Here is a 16168-nt window from a genome sequence, read left to right as displayed (position 1 = left end):
TGTATAGAAACCAGTAATTGAAAATATGTAGCTTATGGTTCTCAAGTAACTTTCTGATATGCACCTAGTGTATCTCTGGGCTTGGTCTGTCTGAATATTTTATACGGGAATAAAAACTATTTCTTGAGGCTATTGAAAGGTTTACGGGTGCCTGTCGACTTTAAAGATACTGGTGTAACATGTTCCCTCTTATCATAAAGGATGTTGGATATTATGCAGCCAGTCTTTATTCCAAAGGTAGTGGTATACTGAGAGGATATATCTCCAGGCCCTTATATGAGCTCAAGGTTTGCATTTTGTGTGTATATTCATATATATTAAGGGTCATTTCTTTTGGTGTTTCAATGAATATGCATGACTGGCTAAGGGTAACTGCGATTAACCACTAAACTTATCCTATCCTATAAAAAAGACATAGATTATGTTTATTATTTCACCCTGTGTAAACTCATGAAATGTATGTTTCTTTTTTCTTTTTTTTTTCTAATCGGTACTTTCAGTACTTCCTCTTCTTGCTTAGAGTTTGTTGAGACCAAAAAAAATAAATTAAAAAAAAAACGTTTGGTCTCTTCCTACGTCCGTACATGGTCTCAGAAAACTATGTGTTAAATAACCATGCTTCAACAGTAAGATCATATTTTCTTGTCTGAGAATAATGATGTTGTAAAACTAAATTGATGTTAATTATAATACGTATTACATTCAAAAGACTGAAATAAAACTTTTTTTCAAAAAAAGTTACCAAGAATGCAATCTAACATTTTAAAAATTTCAGTTTTGTTGTAGTGTAAATGATTCAAAAATTATTCTAAGAAAGATACTTATATAATTAAAGAAATATTTTGGAACCCAGACAATTAGTTGTGCACTATTGTAACACCACTCCTGCCACAGGGAGAGAAGTGAAACTCCTTGAGCTTGGAATTTGGAGTTTGGACAGCTTGACCTCAAAAAAACCACTGAAATGGTTTTAATTCTGCTGCCAGGTAGATCCTTCCAAGTGGTCTGGCAGGGCTCCTGATCATTCCCTCAGCCTCTCTCATGTGGTGTTCCCCAGGGCTCGGTACTTGGCCCCCGACTCTTCTCAGTCTATACCTCTTCTCTTGGCCCTGTCATCGCCTCCCACCGATTCTCCTGCCAGTGCTACGCCAGCGATACACAACTCTTCTCCTTTTTGCCCAGAGCTACAGGCATCTCCTCATGTATCAGCACCTGCCTCTAAGACATCGCTGCCTGGATGTCTGATCACCACCTACAACTCAACCTTTTCAAAACATGATCCTACACTTCCCAGCTGATTTGTGTGGACGAGGGTCCAGAGCCTCACTCAGTTCTTTGAATTACATGGTGATAAAATTAAACAAAAAAGCACTTTGTAAATTATGTTGTCTTGTGTGAAAATGGGGCCATCCTTAGATTTACTCATGAAGTCAGAAAAGGCCTCTTAAAGACTTCCTACACTGATCATCATGTTCATTTCACGGATGCTTTTCAAACAAAAAATCTGAAAATATTTTGCATGTGAGGCATTATTACCAGCTTGAATATAACTGATGTAGTGTTATTTTCATTCCAGTTCAACAAAACAGATGGTAGCTGGGGCAGGATACAGCCAAGTAAATTATTTTAGTTGCGCTTCATTGTATGTGCTTCTGAATCAACTGGGCAATGTCTGGAAAATATTCTCTAAGGTTCTGCTCCATCTCAGCAGCCATGGCTACAATCAGTTCTAGAACACGGGGCAATCACAGCAGAGTCCCTGGAAAGCAGTCCTCAAAACATGAAAGCCGATGCTGAAAGTACACAAGCTCCTCAATGCAGTCAAAACAATTTCTTCAGACTCCAGTTTGGAAGGTCTACCTGACATTTTAAAAAGTAGAAGCCCTTAGAAACATCATCACCAAAGTGTTGATCATCACAATAAAAGCGAGTCTGGGCAAAACCAGTTAAAGAACACACCGACTCCCAGAGGAAGCATCTCTGACTTTAGTGAAAGTGCTTTTTCATGTCCTTTTAAATTTCAGAAGGCATGGTTTAGGAGTGATAACAGATTATTATGTTATCATTGTTCAAATATGTGTCAGGAAAAGAAAGTGCTTCTTTGTCAGCACTTCTTCAAGTTGGCAGATTGAACTGGTGCATATGTTTTTGCCGTCTCTTTTTTCTGCCGCTGGAAAGTCAGATAAGGGTGAAATGTGCAGAGCTCAGTACTACCACAGTACCTCCATGCAGGGAAGCCGCAGCATCTACGGAAGTTCCTGGTTCACAGCTGGTGTTACATGGATTCACTTCGTACATTGCTGCTTGAAAGTATGTGAACCCTGTAGGGATGGCCATTATTCTTGAATAGAAACATTAAAATGAACTCATGAAATCTAAATATTAAAATGAACAGATGATTCACACACCTGATTCTAACTGCCTACTTGGAGTTCGATGGTTTTTGCATCTATATTATTTTGTTTTTCTACTAAATTTTTTCTTCTTTTTTTTTTTTCCAAAGCAGCTTACAGCATTAAGTTACTTACCGATTTATGCAGCTGGACAATTTTACTGGAGCAATTCAGGGTAAGTACGTTAGTCAAGGGTACTGCAGACAGAGGTGGGATTCATACCTCCAGTTTTTGAGTCCAACAGCAACAGCTCTAACTACCACACTATGATACCAGCTGCCCCACCCGTGGTATCGTGAGATTAGTCTGCATGTCAGCTGGTTTTTAGTTATGTTTGCAACAGTGATAAGACATTTCCTGGATCAGAAACACAACTGACGTATAATCATAAGCAATTGCTGGGGTAAAAGCAACAGAATAGTCTCTCTTTCTCCCTTTGTTAATTAATAAAAAATAATTTAAAAAAAAACAAATTTTAAGTACAGTACAGTAAAAATAGTTCATAGTTGGTGAGGAGATGTTTTTGTTGTTGTGTTGTTGCTTTGACCACATATTCCTGTGAAAACAGTGTACAGCTAATAAGGGGGCAGCTCTGCTGGTACATCTCAACAGTGTATCCAGTTATATTACACAAAGAAAAAATACTTCTGTGTGCCCAGTGAAGCCTATTAAACTGAAAGGTCAGAATAATGAAAGAACTACCCAGGACTCCTCAGCGTTCCTTTCCATCCATCCACTACAAGACTCTAGGACTCCACACGAGTCTTCTAATCCAACCCAAATGCAAAAGCAATCCATTGTTGCCCTGGTTTCCATGCATTACTGTAATTCAATATTCTGCTTCAGTTAACACCCGGTAAACCCTTAGAGCCTGAGTGTTCTCCACACTGCCTCCAGAAATCAGATTTGCATTTGTTCTTTACTGTCCATTAGGCCAGTGGTCTTCAGCCGCAAGACAGCCATCTGAGGATCTGAAGACCCAAAGCTTTTCCTTCCCAGGACGAAACCTTCACACATTCATCCATAATCGTAGAGATCAAAGATCCTTGCCTTGTCCTGTTTGTTCTACTTTTAAGTAGCCGTTGGTCAAAATCAGAATTGCAAATTGAAGTACTTGTGATTTGCAGAGTTACTGTACAGTCTTACATGATCCTTTAAGATACAGATACAAGCCTTTAATCCAGATCTTGCGAGCCCTTAGTTTTCACAACCCAGACCACCTTTCTAATTATGTACTCCAGTTAAAAACAAAAAATATATATACACACACACACACACACACACACACACACACACTTTCAGAACCGCTTGACCCATGCAGGGTCGCGGAGCCTACCTGGCAACACAGGGCGTAAGGCTGGAGGGGGAGGGGAAACACCCAGGACGGGACGCCAGTCCATCGCAAGACACCCCAAGTGGGACTCGAACCCCCGACCCACCGGAAAGCAGGACCCGGTCGAACCCACTGCGCCACCGCGCCCCCTTCAAAATATATATAAATAATAAAAATAAAATTAATTTTGGGTGCCACAGTGGTGCTGTGGGTTTAAACATGGGTTCGAATCCAGCTCAGTCTGTGTGGAATTTGCATGCTCACCCCATATTTATATGTGTTTCCCCACCACAATCCAAAGATACGTGTTCATGTGAACTGGTGGCTCTGAATTGCCTGTAATGTGTAAACATATGAATGAGGGAGAGTTTTTTCTCTGGGACAGACTATGGATGACAATGAGCCTGCATAGGACACCCCCTTAGTGATGATGGATGGACGGATGGATGGATGGATGGACACATTAACCCTGCAAAATTTGTTTATCAGGCGTGAAGCACTAGCCCTTTAAATGTGGCTTGTGGTTTCATGGCTTCACTGGTTCTCTCTGGGGTTTCCGTTGTCTTTCTCTTCTCTGACTATCTGGGATAGACCGGTTATACAAGTCATGTACAAGGAGAATAAAGTTTATTTTCATATGACTGCTTATGTTAATATGTTTAGAGTATAAATATTTGCCCTGCAAATTAGGCTAGCCATCCTTAGCCTGGACAGATTATGAAAAAGGGGAACACTGTGTGCTAAAGGACCGAGAAGCAACATATTTCACACTTTACCATACTACCCGATATAAAAGGAAAGTCCTTCATATGCACTAAAACACTAGTCACCGTAAAGAAAGCATCTTAAAAATAACAAACTTGACTTTCTGACCGTCAGTTACCCACAGCCATGTACTTCCCACCGCAGTAATATATATAAAATGGGAAGTACCCAGCTGCCAACTGGGTCAAAGACAGAACTCAGACAAACATGGGGTGTCTCGTGACTGAGAAACACAGTGAAGTCAGCACATTTCCTTTCAAGCTGTACACGTCAGCACATCTTTCCTTCTATTAGCTTCCACATCCTCATTTTTTGTCCCAGTGGGCCTGACAATAGGGTGGTCATGTGTTTCTGGAGGCCTCAATGACACATACACACGTGGCATTTTATTCGTACTGGAAAGCAAACAGGGTGGGGAACATCTCCACACCGGGAATCTACTCTGCCCTGTAAATTGCACAACTGCCTTATTAATTTTCACTTTAGATAGCTGTTGCAAATCTGTAGAAGAGATGTAGAAATGGACTTTGCTAACCGCACATGATTTGCAACCGAGCACTGTTGAGTCAAGAGCAGAAGAGCTGGACTACTCTGATAAGCCTGATGCTCCACCCTTCTTCATTTAATGAAGGTTAAAGGTGACACAGTGGTTGACGCAATCAAGAGATCGAGAGCCACTCTGATTCTGAAACATCCATTTTATTAAATATTACAGCCAAGTAAAAAATACAATTCTAAGTGAAAAGCTTTAGACATTGCATTGACTCTGCCCACAAAAATGGGGATGATCTGATTGCTGGAAGTACTTCACTGTGCAGTTAAACATAAGTGGAAATAAATGGCCAATACACTTGAATATTTCTTCCATGTACTTAAATCTGGGGGACAACTGTCAAATGGAAAAAACCCACAAAAGTTTATAAAAAAGGAAATATCACATACAAGATATTATCAGACTACATTTGTCATATTTTACAGTTTATAATAACACAGTCATCCAATTTAAACTGGAAATACTTCCTTTCTTATGTAAGACACATGCTCGCTACAGTCTTTCAGCAATAAATTCCCTTAATTAAAGCACAAATGTATTCTCATTTAAATAAAACAACACCCAAGAGTTTAATTATTCTGCTGCAAAACAAGAACTGTATTACAGAAATATCAAACACATTGGAAAAAGACTACAGATGCTCCTGTACTTACGACGGTTTGACTTACGATTTTTCAAAGTTACTATGGTACGACAGCGATACGCATTCGGTAGAATCCGTACTTCGAATTTTGAATTTCAATCTGTTCCCACGCTTGCAATATGTGGTACGATACTCTCTCCCGATGCTGGGCGATGGCAGCAAGCCGCAGCATCCACTCAACCACGCTCGCAGTAGATCTCTGTAGCGATCATGCAGATGAGTGTAAACAACCAGTACTGTGCTGAAAGCACTTTGTATTTAGTGTTTTTGCATATCATCATGTCTACTAAATGTCCATGTGTGTCTCCTGCTTCTGGGTGGAAGAAAAAGAGGAAAATAATTACTCTAGAGACGAAACTGTATTCTTTGTAATCCTTTGTATTTTTTGTACTGTATTCTTTTTCGACTTCCGATTTTTCCACTTACCCTTTATTGGAATGTAACCACATCGTTAGTCAAGGAGCATCTGTACTTGAATTTCATATTGAAAATAAAAATCACAAATTAAACCATTGTATTTCAAAAGTTTAAAGGATTCAAAGTATCTTATTTGAGATCCATAAATAAAAAGCTGAAATGAAAGATTAATGGATGTGCCACCGAATCGCATTCGACTCAACTTCCAACATTGTTGCTTCCAACCACTCTCGTGGTTTCCAAGTTAAAGGAGGAACAGGAGTGGTCTGCCAGTGCATGTCAAGGGGTGCAAAACACCAGGAGAAATACGCAAATCCCTAACCCCCCAAGCAGGTTGGGGACACTGGCGGTACCTGCTCTGCCGCCATGACCACATAAAACACTAATGAAATATTGTAAGAGATCACTATAGCAATATAACTTATTCAGTAACCTGTGGAGCTATGGAGTGGTCGCCGTATTATATAGCATATGATCATCCACATCTTACATAAGACAAACACACAGAGTGACTACAGGCACTAACTTTACTTAAAAATGTCCAAGCCAACGGTAAAGAGATGGGTCATGCATAAATAGTGTTGAATATAATGATCAATACAAGAGTGGTAAATCTAGTTCCAACAAAAAAAATCACATGGTGCTAGGTGACACCTGTATGGCCTTCTGCACATTTGTTGTTAAGTTACATAGAAATAAAAAGTCTGAAATGATGGAGGAATGTTGTATCTGCATGTGAAATCATCCTACTGGGGATGATTACTGTGCCGAAATGTGTCAGAACAGTAATCCATGCTCAAACAATTAAGGCAATTAACTCTGGATGCATGTTTAAATCGGTCGAGATTGTGAGAAATTAAGATTAAAATGATTGCATGTTGCATGTTTATATTGCAGTACAATATTACTAACAGTAATGTTGTACTACAATATAAAACCATACAAACGAAAAACTACAGAGCACCATATAAAGCGGTAACAAATGACACATTTTGAAACACCGATAAATGACTTTTGCACCCACTCTGTGAATGCTTCCTGTGCCCTATGTGCCTTTTACAGGCAGAGAAAACTGCAGGAAAGAGGACTCAACCCAGTGACTCACACAGGATAACAACTGAGATTTAGAGGTGGCATTAAGCAACGAGAACATCATTACCTTATATAACATGTTCGGCAATTTCAATTTTTTTAAAACTATAAAAACATTTATAAATTAAAAGAAATGCATCATGGGTCATGAGTAAGGGTGGGAGCCCTGCATGTGATATTTCAACACAACATACAGTACGAAGCTGAGTCACTGAGTCAACAATACATTAAATGTAATCAAATTAGTCATAACCTGATTTTTCCATAGATGTAATCAATAAGCTGTATAATTCAAGCTTTAATGGAGACAAGGCACTAAATTCGGGTTTGATCACACTATGCCATGTGCTGCATGAGCTCCATTTGCTCCGTAGCTTCAGTCAGATACAGCAGTCAGCAGTATGAATATTCAAGGGTCTATACAGAGGTCAGAATGGATATTGTGTAACCACATTAATACTTGCACAGACCCAATACTAAAGTAAAATGTGTGTGAGAAGATGGAGTGTTATTTGATCACTGCTTGAATAGTTAAAGACAGTTTAGCGCAATATGCATAGAAGAAAACATATTTACTGAGATTTATGTGTTAAATGTTGAAAACTTGAATTAGGTACACACTATTACTGTATGAGTACAAACACAGGGGTGATGAACTGGTGTAGTCTGGGTGCTCACAAATACCCAAAAGAGCACGTCTGCCTGTCCTGCAGCAGACATATCCAAGTTTCTGCACTTGTTCTGGTAAGATGCAGCATGATCCCTTATCAGTCCTTAGACCAAAAAAAGACAGAGGAATAATGAGCTTTTTCTTAGCAAGAGACTTAATGCTGAGTAGAGCAAAACTATGAGCTCCAGCTGAACAAGAAGTGCAGGACACAGCAAATGTGTATTTTCCTATCTGTTCAAAAACAATCAAAGGCTTAGTGAAGAGGATGATGACGTTCGAAGCTCAGAGGATCAGCGCTGGAGCAAACTGCTCCTTGGAGTCACGTGTCATCTCAACGGCAGCTACTGCTAACTTGGTGCTACCCACAAACTCTGCAAGCTCCGTGCCATACCAGATTTGGCACAGAAATACAACACAGTGCTCTCATTTTGAGAAATACACTCAACTGTTTAAAGGCTGGAAAAACTGCAGAGAGCTGAAGAAGCTACAACAAGCAGTTCAGAAGCCTCAGCGATGGTGGCCCTAAAAGTGTGGAGGAGCGCTAACCCCATCAGAGCTGTCACACACAGCCCAGTACCCTGTAGCGGCTCTGAGATTCCTCCCTATGAAAAGCAAGACTTTTGTCCTTAACAAAGCTCTTATTTTCTATTTGTACCAATTGTTTTGTACCAATTATATGTTATTAAATGCTACAGAAGAATTTCAACCAACAGAGCTGACAGCTTCATGGTTTAGCCTCATCGAAGAGAATTTTAAACTTCAGCTTTTGCCGCCTTTCTGTAGTTTTGCAAACGGAGGATAGCGAAGCAGGTGATGGCAGTGCGTGGACATGCTCTAACCCCGCAGGGGTATTTCTGTGATACTGTGTCTGAGCGGCAGCTGGGGTCAAACCAGATGAGACCATCATATGATGGCTACAGAATAACAGATGTTGACACACCACAGAAGTGTGGCCTCTGGCAAAGTAACAAACAAGCCATCAGTGAGAGCAAACATGAAGGCTTTATGGGACATCTGTCCACATGTTTAAAGGTATTGTCCATGTTTCTCTGCTCAAAATAAAAGGTTTCACATCATTTTCTGCAAGACACTTTCTAAACAATTCAGTCAAATGTTTAAACCACATGACTTACCACTGACTAAAGTGAATGACTAGTAAAGTGTCTGACATCGCTTGTGCAATGTTTTTCCTCTTCTTTTTTTCATCTTCCTGGTTATGAAGTCATGATGGGATTTTAAACTTTTTATTGATTTTGGTTTTCATTTTTGACTTGTGGTAATTCACCTTTCTGCAAGCTGCTACTGTTTTTCTTTCATTTGAGAAATACCTTGTCTCCAAAGAGCACATGATGTGTTTTATTGGATATCGATGTCCGTATCTACCTTTATCACTGTTTACTCCCAGCAGAGATTTTCACTATATTGTACTCTTTCTCTACTCTTTCTCCTTGTCATATGCTATGCATAGTTACATGTTGTTACAGTGCTTTGGAATGAAAATGTTTCAGAAACAGCCCTGAAAGGAACAGTTATACAAAATCTAACAGCAAAACTATTGCATTCCTGCTTCCAGTTTACTCTTGAGAACAAGTGTAGTGTACAATGATTTCCATGTGAATTCATGATAACCAAATTGCAGGATTTCTCCGGTATGAGAAAGAATGCCTAAAGTTAGTCTACATTTTAATATAAATTATTTCCGATGCAATTTCTTCACTCAATCATAGCCAAAGGAACACAACGATAATTTCATTTACCAAACTCAGGTAGGTGTAATTTTGTCAGACTGTAGTTGTGAAAGGGAATGCGATACCTTTTTCGGCATTACAGCGCCATCCAATACTCCATTTTCTTCCACTTTATCACACGGTCCGTTCTTAGCTATGGAGGAGTGGGAATCTTCATCGGGGAGTGGAGGGTAAGTGTACTTGAAGGAATCCTACAAACATGTTCCAAAAGTAACAAAAGAAGATGATAACCAGGTTAATCCACTTCATTTCGAAGACCTGAAAATATGAAGAGAAAACATTCGATAGTCAATAGGCATTTGATTGAAAAAGCATTAAGTTTCCTTCAGGGTCTGGAAAATACATCCTGACAACTACAAGCAGTGAAGGATACTATTCTGCATTACAACAATTCATGTGAAATGACTGTGATTGAGAAATTCAAGCAAACATGCACATACAGTTCCCCCCATATGTGATGGTAGCTGCTCAGTGTCAATGTAGCTCTGGATTTCGCTCTTTGAAAGAAACTTCAGCTTGTTGATGGCTTCTGGACTCAACCACGTCTTCACAATTTTCCAGGCCGCTGTGGTAGAACGGGACACCTCATCTACTTATGCATTGTGTCTATTGGTTTTCTTAACATAGAGTGTTTATGGAACACTATTTGGTATTGCTACTTGTCATCGGATAGCTCACCATTCATGATCCAAGGCATCTCGTACATGAGCATCTTGGCTTAAATAAAAGAAATGAAAAGAGACAAACATAAAAATGAAGAATAAGGGAAAAAATTAAATTCAGTCAGTCCTACAGCTAACATGAACAGACAAATGCATAGAGCAATCAGAAGAAAGTCAAAATATTAGCTGGACTTTAACAAGATAAGAAGAGTCAATGGCTACACTTTCTGTGACTAAAGACAGACCACAGCTATTCACACCCCATTTCTTCAAGTTCTTCCTTTATTACTAAGCGTAAGTGAACTAGTCATTGCAAGGCTGTTTTATGATCATGTACACATATAGTATGTACACCATACATCTATGCATACGCAAAATAAACTGAAGACTTACACAATAGCTTTGGATAATACACTTTGAAGCAACTAATTATATATTTCACAAACTCCAGATCCTAGAAAAAGGAAAAGAAGAGAATATTTATACAAATCACTTTCTAACAATAACAAGTTAATAAGCATTTTAAATGGTCTGGACAGCTATACGTGACTGGATGTGGAAACAAATCTATACATTGTCCAAAGCTGTAAGATCAAAGGTATTAATCATAAAAAATCCAGATGCATAAGTGAATCAAGGCACTTTTTTTCTACTGGTGTATTTCTGTTTTATTTGTGTAGTCCTAAACTAACAGACGTTACTGAAAGATTGCATAGTTGTGACCTCCACCTCTAAGAAATGGGATGAGCAGAAATGCAGCAACTTTGACAGCAACTATTATTGTTTCCTTAGATTTACTAATACTAGACAGTGGAAAAGGGAATCATTTGCACTTACATAGATTAAAAAAACATTATTTACAGTACTGCTTATAAACACTGAGCATGGCAGAACACTAAGTGGTGTGTGATTATGATTATACCAGTATGAATAAGCAAAACTGAGGAATTTCCCTCTGAGAACAGTTAGTGCCATTCAGCAGCTGGTCCATAAGAAACTGCTGCTGGAGGGGGAAGAAAAAAAAAAAAAAAAAAAAAAAGAGCTAAAACTCAACATGAGAATTAAGTAGTTCAAATGTCCCATTTAAGAAAGATTTATGGATTTTACAATAAATCCATTCAATTAGGTCCATAAAATAAAGAGTATAATGTTTACAGTAAGAAAAAGGACTACATCAGACATGATGGAAGTGTATAAATCTTGAGTTACTTAGCCTACAGTTGGTTAGTTAGCTTTTCCATCAGAGGAAATGGAGACTTACAATGTTGCTGAGGCTAGTGTCTGACATATCGAACACCACGGTGATGGGCATGTCCGGGTGTTGCACTACGTGGCGCTCAAGCCAGAAGGCCACGTAACTTTTCTTGTCCCGCACAGTCTTGGAATCCTTGAAATGCTTCCTGACGTTGAACCAGACTGAAACCACAGTGAGTATTTGTGCATTATTAATTATTCATGAACTGAATCCAAATAGTGCTGGAGGTAACAATATTTCAGAAATAACACAGTACTATGGTCCCCTGATGGAACACAACTAACAGAAGCATTCATGACCATTGAAAGATTCAATAGTGTTTTTTCAAAATTTTTTCAATAACTACTTATGGTATTCTGGACCACATTAGATGATAAAAATGAATGATAGTGCATTTCTACAGGAAGCCAGTGAAGAATTCGTACAAAACAGTTATGTTCTTTAATTACAAAAATGTAAGGGAAAAATATCTTTCTTATAAAGCAGAAAATCAGTTTCATAAATATTAAACCACAGACTCAAAAATCTGCACCTTTAATAATCAGCGATGAATGCTTGATTTTATATGGGCATGAAAAGCCATTTGAGGCCAGAAATACATGCGTGACACAGCAGAGTAATTATCGAGTACAGCAATCAGTTGTTACTGAGTTATTAAATAGACAGAAAAAGAAACTTCACTTTTACTGAAGAACATGACAGAGTAACCTACATAACCTGTTGCCTTCTTTATCGTAACCATGGATATAGACAGCACCCGTCTCGAATGTCCACTTGGGCACGAGGCCTTCAGCAAGGTCTGGAAAACATGAAGAGTTCATGGTGTTGGTGGACAGGTGCTTTCCAAAAGATCTGTGTATGCATACACCATTCAGCGATGTGGCACACCAGGCCCTTGCAGTGGGAAGAGTATTCCTTCATGGCAGTTAGTATTACAGTAGATAAGGGCCTCTATCCTGAACGTTGTTGGTTTGAGTCCCATGAGATGTGTGTGGTTTTCCTCCTCAGGTTAATTTTCTTTAAAATGTATTCAGCTAATGCTTTTCTCTAAAGCAATGTAACATACCAGGCTACTAACAACGGATTATCTACTTAAGACACCCAGATGATTTTTAGCGGGGCAATTCAGGGTAAGTACCTTCCTGAAGGATATTAGCACAGAAGCAGGGATTTGAACCCCTTTAAATACGAGGTGGTGGCGCTTACCACAGCACCGCCTGCCAGCTTCTGAAATATATCTCGAAAAACTGTGTAAAAATGCATAGCTGAGAGTTACTTCATGTAAGCCACTGGGTTCACAGTACTACTAATCGTAAAAGCAACCTGCAGTAGAACGTATTTTGCGGAACAAGACGCTTCCTTGAAACATTTCAGATTCACACCTTGTGAAAACAACTGCCAGTGGCAAAGGGTGATAGAGGTTACAGCTGCTGCCTTTGAAGTGCAAGGTTGCATGTTCAAATTCCACCTCCTACTGTGATAATCCAAACTACTAACCATAAATTGCTCCATTTAAAACTACACTGCTGTATATGTGGGTAAATAAGTGTAACAAACTTAACAGCATGAGATGCTTTGGTGAAAAGTGTCAGTGAAATTGACAAATCTAATGTGCCACAGATGCTTAAGCAAAATCATGCCAACAAAGGATCAGATACAAAATACTGATGTAAACAGCCAAGAAAACAAAACGTCCAATGTGGAACATTTTCTTGGTCATACAGTGAAAACCTTTAGCTAAAAACAAATTTGGCTTTCAAATGAGTGAGAAAGTTTACTGGAATTTCCTAATTAGGTGCAGAAATAATATATGTGATCAAGTGGAACAGGAGAAAGACTGAATACAGCATGCATGTATGAAGTTATATTAAGTGATTCCATCCTCATAAGCTATGCATGAATATCTTTGAAAGAACTTCATGCAACAACAAAGAAAGCCCCTTTCAGCTCACATTGAATAGTGAACTGTTTTAACAGAGCAAAACAAAACTCTCTTCCACATCTACCCGCTTGGTGGTCCCACGCAAAAAAAAAGGTAAATCACGAAGGATCTCGGTTCTGGCTCCGTTGCGGTGGAACGACCTCCCCCTCTCACTCAGAACTGCTGAATCTCTGTCCACATTTAAAAAGGGTTTGAAAACTCACCTCTTCCAGACTCACTTCACCCACGATCTCTTAAGTTCATGTAAGGTTTAAATGTTCGTGCAACTTTGAGATCTTGCCCAGATAAACCTTTACGCAGCTACTCCTGATTTGGAATCTTTGGATGAACATTGGGGGGGTGCGGTGGTGCAGTGGGTTGGACCAAGTCCTGCTCTCTGGTTGGTTGGGGGTTCAAGCCCTGCTTGGGGTGCCTTGCGACGGACTGGCGTCCCGTCCTGGGTGTGTTCCCTCCCTCTCCCCCTCCAGCCTTATGCCCTGTGTTGCCCGGTTAGGCTCTGACTCCCCGCAACCCCGTATGGGACAAGCAGTTCAGATGATGTGTGTGGGATGAACATTGGTCCATATGGTGGAAAGTAACTAACTGTACTTAAGAATCACACGTCTGCATCTATGTCTCTCTTTCTACTAATGTAACGTGCACACTGTATTTTATATGAGATGTGTGTCGCTTTAGAGAAAAGCGTCAGCTAAATGACTAAATGTAAATATAATGTAAAACTTTATTAATGAGCATAAAATCATATTGCATATGTTTTCTTCTTTCAATTTTATCGCTATGCAATGGAACCTAAAAATCTGTTTATTTAATTTTAAGCAAACCATGCTACTGCCACAGTTAAAAACATATCCTTTGTATAAGGCAGGCAGTGAATGTATTTTACCAAAAAAAAGTGAATTTTACAATTTAACCTCCAGCAAATACATGTTAAGAAATTTATTTTTTCTTTTTAATAAATATGTTTGGGACTTCAGAGAGGTCACAGTCCTTTCAAAATGTCATCCGTGCCACATTGCCTTTATTACACAGTTCAATCCTCCCACCAATTATGTTTTGTTCCGATAAAAAAGGCAGCCTACCATTTACTCTGAACTCTTTCCTCCACTGAAAGCTTTCGTCAATCATTTTCAAGGCATCGTCTACGACGAAGAAGCGCCACGTGAGGTAGCCGTCAACCAGCAGGTCGTCACGCAGCAACCTGTCCACATCCCTGGAGTCGTACCTGTCGGATGAATCTCCAGTGGAAGGGGTTCGATCAGCACTTCAGGTCCTGGACTTTACACACCCTCCGTTATATTTATTCCCCAGGTTATTTACCAAGTCATCCTCAACAGAGACACAATAATTATTCTCTTTTCTTTGAAAATATTTACATCAAGAATAATCCTTAATTATTACAAGTATCAACTTATGTTTCCAGGAACTGTAACACTTTTTAGTCATTTCAGTGAAAGTCTGATTTTCTTATTTCATCATGCAGTTGAAAACCAGTTAATAGCAATTAGGGGGGGGGGGGGGGGGGGGAGACACACTACCTGCTGAACCAAGTGCACGTGTCTAATGTAAATGCACTTTCTTCAGCAGGATGCCAGAAGCTATATACAAATATCTAAATTACCTTTTAGATACTCATTCTGGAACCTCTGTCTTGTTTCCTCTATCTTCTTCTCCATGTCCTGTTGGGCGAGAAAAATAAACAAATTAATAATAAAAGCTTTCTGTTTTCAGAGTTTTGAACTTTTTATATATAGTATCTTCCGCTTGTGATCACAAACAGTGATGCACTGTCACTACCTGCTCAGATATTCCAGCGCTCGCCATGTTCACGCTCACTCTGAGAAGAGGAGGCTGAGACTAAGTTTTAAAACCGCTTACTTGCACATATCAAGAGCGCCATTTTGGCTCTAGTTACTTTGCTCAGGGAGAAGTGAAATCGCAGTAGATCGGGTTCAGAAATGACTGGGCTGAGCCAGTTTACAAAGCGCCTCTGTTTATAACGCTGACACATGTCAAGACGCCATTTTGGCTCTAACTACTATGCTCAGGATGACGTAGAAGCGCCGTAGATTGGGTCAGAAATAAATGGGCTGAGCCAAAGTTTACAAAGCGTCTCCGGTTGTAACACTGGCACGTTTTATTCGCCATGTTGGCTCTGATTACCTCGGCTAGGAACGTGAACGTGAACGGGTCGTAGGGCACTTTGATTAGCGGGCTGAATCAACGTATATGGAAGAAAAAAACTTTTTATGACGCTGACACGTTATTTCAACGCCATTAGATCGTTAATTCGTTGCTCTGGGGTGACCTAACGTTTATAATGCGCTTAAAATGTCACCTTTTGTCAAAATGTCAAGACAAATTCCTTGTATGTGTGAACATACTTGGCAATAAAGCTCGTTCTGATTCTGATTCTTTTTTTCAGTACGCTCGTTTTCTCCCCAGCTCCTCCTTCACTGCTGCGGCGAACAGTGAAGGCTCCGTTTGCTTCCATTTAGTTTCTAACTTAATTATAAACTAAAGCACTTTTGCTTGTGAAACTGGCTTGTTTCACAAGCGCCATTTTGGCTCTAATTACTTCACAGCGGGGGCGACAATGTGTCAGCGGTGTAGATAGCTTTGATAGCTTCCTAGATTAATACAAAATAGTAGAACACGTAGAGTATTTTAAAGGGAAAAGTAATATTTACATGAACTG

General features: G+C 39.4%; 1 protein-coding gene across 1 annotated transcript; it reads right to left on the bottom strand.

Moving 5' to 3' along the window:
- Positions 1-5191: 5191 nt before the first annotated feature.
- Positions 5192-15344, bottom strand: LOC108920429 (motile sperm domain-containing protein 2-like). Its single transcript, XM_018729175.1, has 10 exons — positions 15268-15344; positions 15092-15149; positions 14553-14708; positions 12244-12330; positions 11538-11692; positions 10670-10730; positions 10293-10331; positions 10055-10179; positions 9680-9805; positions 5192-7969 (listed from the first exon to the last, which is right to left on the bottom strand). Exons 1-10 carry the CDS (start codon positions 15292-15294, stop codon positions 7964-7966), a joined length of 840 nt encoding a protein of 279 aa, XP_018584691.1. The 5' UTR covers positions 15295-15344; the 3' UTR covers positions 5192-7963.
- Between the last annotated feature and the right edge of the window lie 824 nt (positions 15345-16168).

This window comes from Scleropages formosus, chromosome 14 (genome assembly GCF_900964775.1).
Source record: "Scleropages formosus chromosome 14, fSclFor1.1, whole genome shotgun sequence".
NCBI classification, from domain to species: domain Eukaryota; kingdom Metazoa; phylum Chordata; class Actinopteri; order Osteoglossiformes; family Osteoglossidae; genus Scleropages; species Scleropages formosus.
This window is presented reverse-complemented; position numbering and strand designations above follow the sequence as displayed.

Coding starts and splice junctions, on each gene's coding strand:
- LOC108920429 (XM_018729175.1), bottom strand. CDS start 15,294: ATGGCGAGCGCTGGAATATCTGAGCAG. Junction 12,331..14,552: donor GAAAGAGTTCAGAGTAAATG/GTAGGCTGCCTT, acceptor CATGTTTTCCAG/ACCTTGCTGAAGGCCTCGTG. Junction 10,180..10,292: donor GATGCCTTGGATCATGAATG/GTGAGCTATCCG, acceptor GTTCTACCACAG/CGGCCTGGAAAATTGTGAAG.